The sequence below is a fragment of the Nansenia antarctica genome, assembly GCF_963989245.1.
Source record: "Nansenia antarctica genome assembly, chromosome: 7".
Classification (NCBI taxonomy): Eukaryota; Metazoa; Chordata; class Actinopteri; order Argentiniformes; family Microstomatidae; genus Nansenia; species Nansenia antarctica.
In genome coordinates this window covers 977,115-986,185 of record NC_137677.1, presented here as the reverse complement: position 1 = coordinate 986,185, position 9,071 = coordinate 977,115, and the positions used below count along the sequence as shown (strand labels likewise).

Here is a 9,071-nt window from a genome sequence, read left to right as displayed (position 1 = left end):
CACACACGTCACGTCACACTATGAGCAGCACTTATAAATATAAATACATAACACCACCGTACATATGCAATATACGCAGTTACACAGTCTGACATCCGGCCGTCCTCCGGTTGCAGCAACAATGCAGAATCCGTTCCAAGTACCTTGTAGGATTCAGACTGTCGTTGCAACCTGGCAGGTTGGTGAGAGAACACGGCCAACAAAGTTGTGAGTAACGTTTTAGGTGTGCAGACGGTCGAGAAGAGCTCAGCTCTCCTCTCCGCTACACACTCCTGGATTCTTTTCTCCGATAACACTCGTCCCTTTCAGTGGGACTGTCTCCAATGTCCTTCCAGAGCTCAGACCAACATGGGGACAGACAGTCTTGTCCTTGCAGGGGTGGGATGTCCACACAGGTGGGATGTCCACACATGTCCACACAGGAGGGATGTCCACATAGGAGGGCCTCGCGGTCATCAACCTCTCTGTCCACAATGAATCCCATGGTCCAGTAGACTGAACTGTAGTCATTGTTCAGTGTCTTTAAATAAGGATCTCTACCACTTCTGCATCTGAGCTGCTCATGTTCTTGAACGTGTTGCTGAGTTGTGCCTTGGGCCCGTGCTCAGAGCGATCTGTAATAAAAAAAGAAAATGTGCACGTCAGACAAAATGCAGGATTTCAACTCCAACGTGACTGATACGAGCTCAGTAGGCCACTAGACGTAAGCAAACCAACTGTAATGTTTGCTACTTGGATCGCTACTCGCAACCTTGAATCTCACACACACACAGTCAAGGTTTCACAAACAAAGCTCTGTATGAATGGGTCCACTTCCTGCCTCTGCCACAACCCTGAGATCTGGTTACACTTTAACCAACCCTCAACCACCTGAGATCAAAAGGACAAACCTCCATAAATCCATATAAACCCTGTTCTCAACATTACCTCCATCATATACTTTCTCTATATACATATTTCATGACCTAACCTCAACATCGCCAACATCTACCACCATGTGCAGCTACGGATTAAAATCTAAAGCTTGGTGTGATATTTTGGGACCGACACTTCATTCATATCTCCTTCATATCTAGCCATCCAGGATAAGAGAGGCTACACACCAGACACATGTGCTGAGGTCGTCTCTGGGGCTGATAGCGTGCTGCTGGGCTCCCCTGTAAGCTCCGCCCCCTCCTGTGATGTCACGTCACACTGGGTGCTGGAGTCCCGGCTCTGGGGCTTAGTCAGGGCGCGGGGGTGGGGGGGCAGGGGTGCAGCAGCCGTCTGGTCATCTGAGAGGCTCTTCCCTACAAGCGCGCGGACAAAAAGAGGAAGCTGGTTAATTACCAGAACGCATACACTCATACACAGTTACACACACGCATGTACGCAGCACCGCCCGACACACAAACATCTGCTCCGGGAGCTGGCTCCCATGTCTGCTATTCTGGATCTGCTATTCTGGAGCGGGAGACAAGATTCTACATTCTGTTTCAAAAGATGTTTGTCTATTTGAGGGACGCCATCGGTTGTCTGCCCGTAGTTTTTTTAGGAAGTGCACATTCTGCCTGGCGACACAGATTGGTTGCCAGTTGTCGCCTAATAAGCATGTGTCATTCATTTAGACACATTTCTTGAGGCCGCTGGTCGCTGGAGGAACCTGTGACCCTACGGTACATCCTTGTGACCCTACGGTACATCCTTGTGACCCTACGGTACATCCTTGTGACCCTACAGTACAGTACATCCTTGTGACCCTACGGTACATCCTCGTGACCCTACGGTACATCCTTGTGCGCTCACCTTTGCCCCGTGCTGTGCGGTCGCGGTCTGCTGGGCTGCTGGAGGCCACGGTGCTGATGGAGGGGACCGACCTGGCGGGCCGTAGCAGACCCTGCTGTAGCTCTAGCCTGCCCTGCTCGCGCCTCGACCTCTGCTGGAGAACCTTGATCACCGCGTCCTTCTCTAGGAGCTGGGCGTGGAGGGCTCGTATCCTACAGACACACACACAAACCACAGATTAAGTACATATGCTTAAGCACAAGAGAGAATGACACAATTCGTGACGTTAGAATTATAAGGTTCTATCTCCATTTTTGTCAATTGAGTTTTTTACATAATCTGATCCATTAGGTGTTCATTAATGCCTGTGTGGTGTTATTTTTAAAATGTTGACATTTTTGAGTTAGTAATTAATAAAATACAAAGGTTCCATCTCACAAAACATAATGGAAGGTAAAAACTTTGACGCTCAATATCTCTGAACTGCCCTAAACGGAGATAGAACCTTATAATTCTAACGTCACGAAATGTAATTGTAGTTTCCAATAATGTGGCAAAGACAAGACTTCTATGTACCTATTCTCCATCTCCTGGTGTCTGAAACCAGATGGCGGCAGGTCTTCGTTGAAGCTGTTGTTAGGTGAGTGGCGGGGGGAGTGGTTAATGATGGTTGTATCACTGTAAAAACAAGAAAAAAGAAGATTCCATTAAGATACATTAAGACATTTGATAGACATGCCGACTTAACCTCGACAGACTGGGACAGACAGATCCTCTCTGTGACCAGAGGTCATAGGTCACACAGGTCTCCACACTCACCGTTGCGCCGCGGCGGTGGCAGCTGCGTCCATAGCAAACTGTCTCATGGTGCTCTCCTCCAGGTACTTCTGCTCCCACCTGGTGATGTCGGCCTCCAGGGCCAGGATGCGCTCCTCTCGCTCCCGCAGGTGCTGCTGCACGGAGGAGGAGCTCAGCTCGGAGGCGTGGGGGGAGGGAGCCTGGGACTGGGACTGCCACTATAGGAGGAAAACAACGAGTCGTGACGTTAGAATTATAAGGTTCTATCTCAATTTTTTTTTACATAATCTGATCCATTAGGTGTTTATTAATGCCCGTGTGGTGTTATTTTTTAAATGTTGACATTTTTTGAGTTAGTAATTAATAAAATACAAAGGTTCCATCTCACAAAACATAATGGAATGTAAAAACTTTGACGCTCAATATCTCTGAACTGCCCTAAACGGAGATAGAACCTTATCATTCTAAACGGAGATAGAACCTTATCATTCTAAACGGAGATAGAACCTGATCATTCTAACGTCACGGTGTGTCGAGGGTCTCTCTCCTAAATCACCTGCTGTGCTCTCAGGTTCTTCAGCTCCTGCTCTAGCCGCGTGCGCAGCCGCGACTCCAGGCTCTCTCTCTTCTCGCAGGCGGCCTGCAGCTGGGCCAGCGCGCTCTGCAGACGCTCCACCTTCTCCACGTACGCCCTCTTCCTGCGCAGCTCTTCCTCCAGCTGCAGGTTGCGGGACTGCGCCGAGCCCAGGGCCTGTTCTAGAACCTCCCGTCTGCGCAGCCACTCCTCGCCGGAGCCACGCAGCCGCTGCAGCTCCCGCTCTAGACGCTCGCGCTCCCGCTGCTGCTCCTCGTCTGAGGGGAAAAGAACCAGAGGAACGACGGTTAGAAAAGCGTCGGTTTGAGACATCACCACTTTTATACAGGCTTCCTATTGGCCTCTGAATACTATGGACCAATCAGTGGGGGAGTCTCATGTCACATGTCAGTTTCTTCCCCAAAGCCATAAGCCCTTCTCAATAACTCTGATCATTGCACCTTGCACTTTACATGTTTTTGCACTTAGTTGTACAGTATATTTATTCATAATATTCACTCATATTGGTACTGTATATTCTGTCTTGAGTTTTGTTGTATTGTCGTCTTGCTGTTGTATGTACTGTAGCTTGTTCAGCATGGTAGAATACCAAGTCATGTGCCTAGTGCACTCCACATGGCCAATAAAGTTGAATTGAATTGAATTGAATTGAATATGGGTTTCTAGCATCTAAGGAAAGTTCAACTTAAGGACTGTGACCTCTAGAGGAAACAAGAGGGTTGATATTTTCTCAATTTCTTTGGGGATTCTGAAGTTAAGGACTCAGGAATGCAGTTGGCCGTTTCTCTAAAGCAGCTCAACCAAGCTTCCACACTGCTACACGACATCTTTCAGGGGAATCATCTTCTAACCAATTACACAGTTGTGTAAGTGCAGTGTAACACACAAAGGGTACATCTCCCATGAAGTGTGAACAACTAGAAAGCTATTGTCTTGTCTCTCTCTCTACCCACTTGGAATTTTAGTAGTAAAGTTCTGACCTATAAAAGCGCCAGTGGTTGGTTACACAACAGGAGAGCAGCATGCCTGAGAGTGGAGGGAATGCAGACTTCCTCTTATCCACTTACACACACAGGCATGTCCTTTGTGCTCGGCGCAGCTCTGGAATGCCTCTAAGGCCTTACTGCAGTAAAACAGATTATGCATTATTTTATTTTTCTTAAAAGACATAATTTATAATTCTGTATGTTATCATTCTGATTATTTACCATTATCATCACGGTTTAGAAGTTACGGTTATTTCATATGCAGTTCTGTTTCCGCTGTGGCTGGATCTGGTTTTGTTGAGACACACTATGTAAAACCACATTCTGTCTCTTCAGCCTCCACTTGAGATTAAACATTGGTATGAAGAGATCCCTTTTTAAAAGTGCATCCATCACTCCATGAGGTCTACAGGGGGTAGTGTGAAACTGAACATTGTGTTATGCTGTTATGCAAGAACAAAATAAGGATCACTTTAAGCAGATTAAAAGTTTCCCAATTGCTTGCTGCTGCTAGAAAGGAATGTCTTCATAATGGGGAGAGGGTCATATTTTCTTGGAAAGGAAAAAAAAGAGGCAAAACTACATGACCAATCATGACTTCAAATACTGAGGTAGAGAAATGCCCAAACATGGAGAGATAGCGAGCAGCTAGCCAGGGGTCATCTTGAGTGGGGAATGGATGCCCCCGAGGCTCAGTCCTATTAGTTCCCCTTGAGAAGGGAGCTCAGTAGCTAGCTATGCAGCTCAGTTAGGGGAGGAGGGGGGGGGGGCGGGGGGGGGCATTCCCAGTACACGGAACAGCCTGAAATACCTGAAAAAATTCCAAGAATCCGAGCCACATTTACTGCCGCGGTGAATAATGGCTGCCTGCCGCTCCACTGCCAAGAGCAACTCTGAGCATAAGGAGGTGGAGCAGAGGAGTGTGTTCTCTCTCTCTCTCTCTCTCTCTCTCTCCAGGCCTCAGACTCACATCACACCAACTTGTTGTGACATACTAAATTGTCAGAGTAGAAGTGGTGCCTGGCAGTGTGAATAGCCCTCGCTAATGCTCTCCCCGCCTCTCTTACTTCATCTTATCAAATACTATTCGAGAGGTTATGATGACATGTAAATCATCACCCCGAAGTCAAGATTTCAAGAAGCGTCCAACTTACTTTGCTCGAGGAGTTTGGCAAAGACGTGCTGCTTCTGGTCGGCGGATTCAACTTCCTTAGCCACTCGTTGTTTAGTAGCTGTGTCCAAACGGTCTGCAAGTCAAAAAGAGTAAAATCAATGATTTCTCTGTTTTTTATATCGAGCCACACTTAGGGTGTAACTCAAAAGACTTACTGAAATCAATCCATTACAACCAGCGGTGTCGTCTGTCGTCACGTTGCTGTGACCTTACCTCTGAGATCTCTGTTGAAGTCGTGAAGCCTCTTGATCTCCCCTTCTAGTTTGTTCCTCATGGTTTTCTCCAGGGTTTCTCTCTTGGCAGAGCCTTTCATCAGCGTCTCGTAGGCTTCTGATATCCTCTGGATCTCCACCTCCAGCTGAGAGAAACACAGAAGAAGACAGTTAGAATTATAAGGTTCTATCTCCATTTTTGTCAAAATTGAGTTTTTTTTTACATAATCTGATTCATTAGGTGTTTATTAATGCCTGTGTGGTGTTATTTTTTTAAATGTTGACATTTTTGAGTTAGTAATTCATAAAATACAAAGGTTCCATCTCACAAAACATAATGGAATGTAAAAACGTTGACGCTCAATATCTCTGAACTGCCCTAAACGGAGATAGAACCTTGTCATTCATAATAAAAAGCTCACGAGTTATGCACTGAGCTGTGGTCACTTAAAAAATCTGAAATGGTGGTTTATGTCGAAGACGTTGAAACATCTAAATGTATCAGCAACAACATAAAATGGCTCGGTTGGTCTATTGTGTATGCCTACAGGCAAATTATTCTCTTAACACCCAAGGAATCAACATTCCTGAATGAACGTTATGAGTTCCAGGTGTCGGCGCGTTCACCTCCCCCTCCGTGGCAAACTGCCATGGTGCTGAGGAGCACAAAGGAGCGTGACGTGTCAAAGGCATTCCTGTTACTGAAGTGGGAACGTTGCTTTCCAACTGTATGTGTTAAGACACATAACAACAGGTAACAAGAAAATCTGTGAAAATTCCCACACCAGTAGAAACTAAAGCATCCGTGTATATATAAAGAGTTGTGTGTGTGTGACTCCAGTTAGTTTAACGAACGCCCACGGTCTGAATTCTGAATTGCCAGACTGTAGGGGGGAAGTGTTTGGAGATAAAAGTGTGACTCAATGTGCTTTTAAAAGACAAAACAACGTATACGTGTGTCTATCTGTATCACTGAACATGAGGAAGTACAACTATCTCTGTCATCCTGCCATCGCTGGCATTCCTGCGCCCCTAGACAGTTAATCTCTCAGATATGCAGCGTTGGCGAACACTACCGCTCTATACTGTCTTACCTCCACTACCGCCTGTTATCAACCAGCACAGTTTGGTTCTTCATACAGAAACAGACAGAAAGAAACAGACGGTTCCTCTCACCTTCTGAAGCCTGGCGGCCTTCTCGTTGTATCCCTCCAGCTCCCTCCTCAGCCTCTCGTTCTCCCTCATCAGCATGTCCGCCTGCGCCGTGTTGTTGTTGCTGGAGTTGTTGCTGTTGGCGGCCATGTAAGCCTCTGGACCGGCAGGGCTCATCACGGCGGTGTGGATGCTGTGGTGACGTACCACCTGGGGCTGGGCGGCCACATACCTGAGGAGACGGGGGGGGGGGGGAGACGTTCGTTAAGTCGTTAAGTAACAACTCAGTGAGAAGATGAAAGGTTTGAGATTTCAAAATGTCGCTCAGATTCTTGTCGAGAAGCATGCTGCTGATTCTAAACAGGTATGGCTGTCGATGTGAGGTATCCCATATCAGACTATAGCAGCAATGATCCACTTTAGTTTAGTGCCGTTTAAGTCGGGTCTGAAAGGGAATTACCTGTGATGCTCCGAGTGGAAGGGGGGAGGCGGCTCTTTGTAGTACTGCCCGTGCTCCTGAGAGTGGCTGAGCATATATCCTGGCGGTCGCACCAGGAAGGGATAGTCTGGGGGTGGCCCGCGCTGGTCGGGGTACTGAGGAACCCCTGAGGGTCCCTTGTGTGTGATGGGCCCAGCCAGGTGATTGGCCAGCTCTGGGTAGCTGTGAGACAGCTGTGGGTAGCTGTGAGAGGAGCTCATCGGTAAGTCGCTCCTCTCCAGAGAGAGCTGCATGAGACGCTCGCTGAGGGAGCGCGCGTGTTCCCGTTTCATCTCCCATTGGCCCTCGCCGTGGTTACCCATGACCTCCATAACAGGCCCCGTTAGGCCAGAGTGACTCCTCTGAGAGGCAAGGTACTGAGAGTGGGCCTTGGCCTCCTCATAGGTGGGTAGCTCCTCTCCGTGGAGCTGGTACAGATGGCACACGGGGCTCTCGGAGTGCTGGTAGTCCCCCTGGTGCTCCTGGCCTTGGGGCTCTTGACGCGTGGACATCTGGAGGAACTGGCTCTCTTCCTGGGTGAGGCTCTCCAGCGAGGAGCGGGGGCTACCTGCGCCTCCTCCTCCGCTGCTGCTGCTGCCTCCTCCTCCTCCTCCCCCGCCTCGCAGGGCCTGCTGCTGGATGGCGAGGAGCGTGCGTGTGTCGGTGGGGTTCCCGTAGCGCAGCTGCTCGGCGATAAGTCGGTGCAGGACCGTTCCAGACGACTCCTCTGCAGTTCTCATCGCAGTCGACCGGAAAACGAAGGGAAACCGTTGTGTGTAGAAGTGGTGGCGGGGTTTGGGGTTGGGATGAAAAGACAGTTCCAGACACAGATCTAAGGAGAGAGATCGACACATGAACGTTTAGAATTCATTGACATTGACAGACCACAGCAGCAAACTGAAGTAGTACTACGTAACTGTATTATTGGCAGAAAGAAAGAGGCTGTTTTGTTTTTCCCCCTCTGGTCCAAAGACAGACAGACAGCACATACCAGGAGTGTGTTTTCAGCGTGCCTCATGCCTCAGAGTCTATTCCCATAGTAACACCACGTTAGCTTTTAATACCGCTGAAACTGCTATTTGGAGCTTCTAACAAAAAAAAAAAGCGATAGCTTGGGATGTCCACTACATGATATAGCCTAGGCTTGTTAGTAGGCCTACTACACATACTATAAATTCAGATTAGCTTATTAAGTCATTAGATCTTATTGTGAGACTTTGTCATGTAAAAGCCAGCATGCCTTGCACACATCTAACATTCCCCTCAGACATGTAGCAGTATTTTGAAACAAACTGTCCTGATTCGTGAGATACAGTGATAAACATTAAGTACTCTTAGATAATTATAGCGGTAATCACTAATTGCAGAACGGTTAATCAGTAATTTCCTGCTGCAAATGATGGCAGATTCCAATCCGTTGCCTAATCGGTCTGACAACTTTCATAAGCTTCCCGTTGCAGATACAACAGTCAGGGTTAGAGGTCTGATAACAGCATTAATGTCTCAATCTGCCTGAAATAATACAAATAAATAAAGTATTGGGTGCAATATGTCCCGGTTTATAGAAGGAACACCAGATAAATACCACGACCGACTTCACAACATTTTATATTAATATAAAGACAATTTCAAAACGATTAAAATCACACTCATATAGAATTAATCGTCAGATCGAGGAGATGATGCTCAAATATTAACATGCGCACAATAAAAACCCAACATGCGCCTTTCTAAATTCTAATCCACTTTCTTTCGGGCACATCTGAAATGAATCCAACATTAATCAGAAGGTAAAAACGTACTCCTGAAACAGTACTAAAATCTTACCGATTCACAGTCTCATCACGGGTATAAATTGTGGACGGGGGTATAGTGTGTTCACGGAAAAATAATCCTAAACGTGTAAGAAAAG

The 9,071-nt window shown here is 47.2% G+C and overlaps 1 protein-coding gene across 1 annotated transcript; it reads right to left on the bottom strand.

The window, feature by feature from the left end:
- Positions 1-522: 522 nt before the first annotated feature.
- amotl2a (angiomotin like 2a) lies at positions 523-7,899 on the bottom strand (the record flags this gene model as incomplete). Its single annotated transcript, XM_080535964.1, has 10 exons — positions 523-614; positions 1,104-1,289; positions 1,786-1,976; positions 2,341-2,442; positions 2,584-2,780; positions 3,119-3,414; positions 5,298-5,390; positions 5,531-5,675; positions 6,706-6,913; positions 7,142-7,899. 10 exons carry the CDS (start codon positions 7,897-7,899, stop codon positions 523-525), a joined length of 2,268 nt encoding a protein of 755 aa, XP_080392090.1.
- Positions 7,900-9,071: the final 1,172 nt, after the last annotated feature.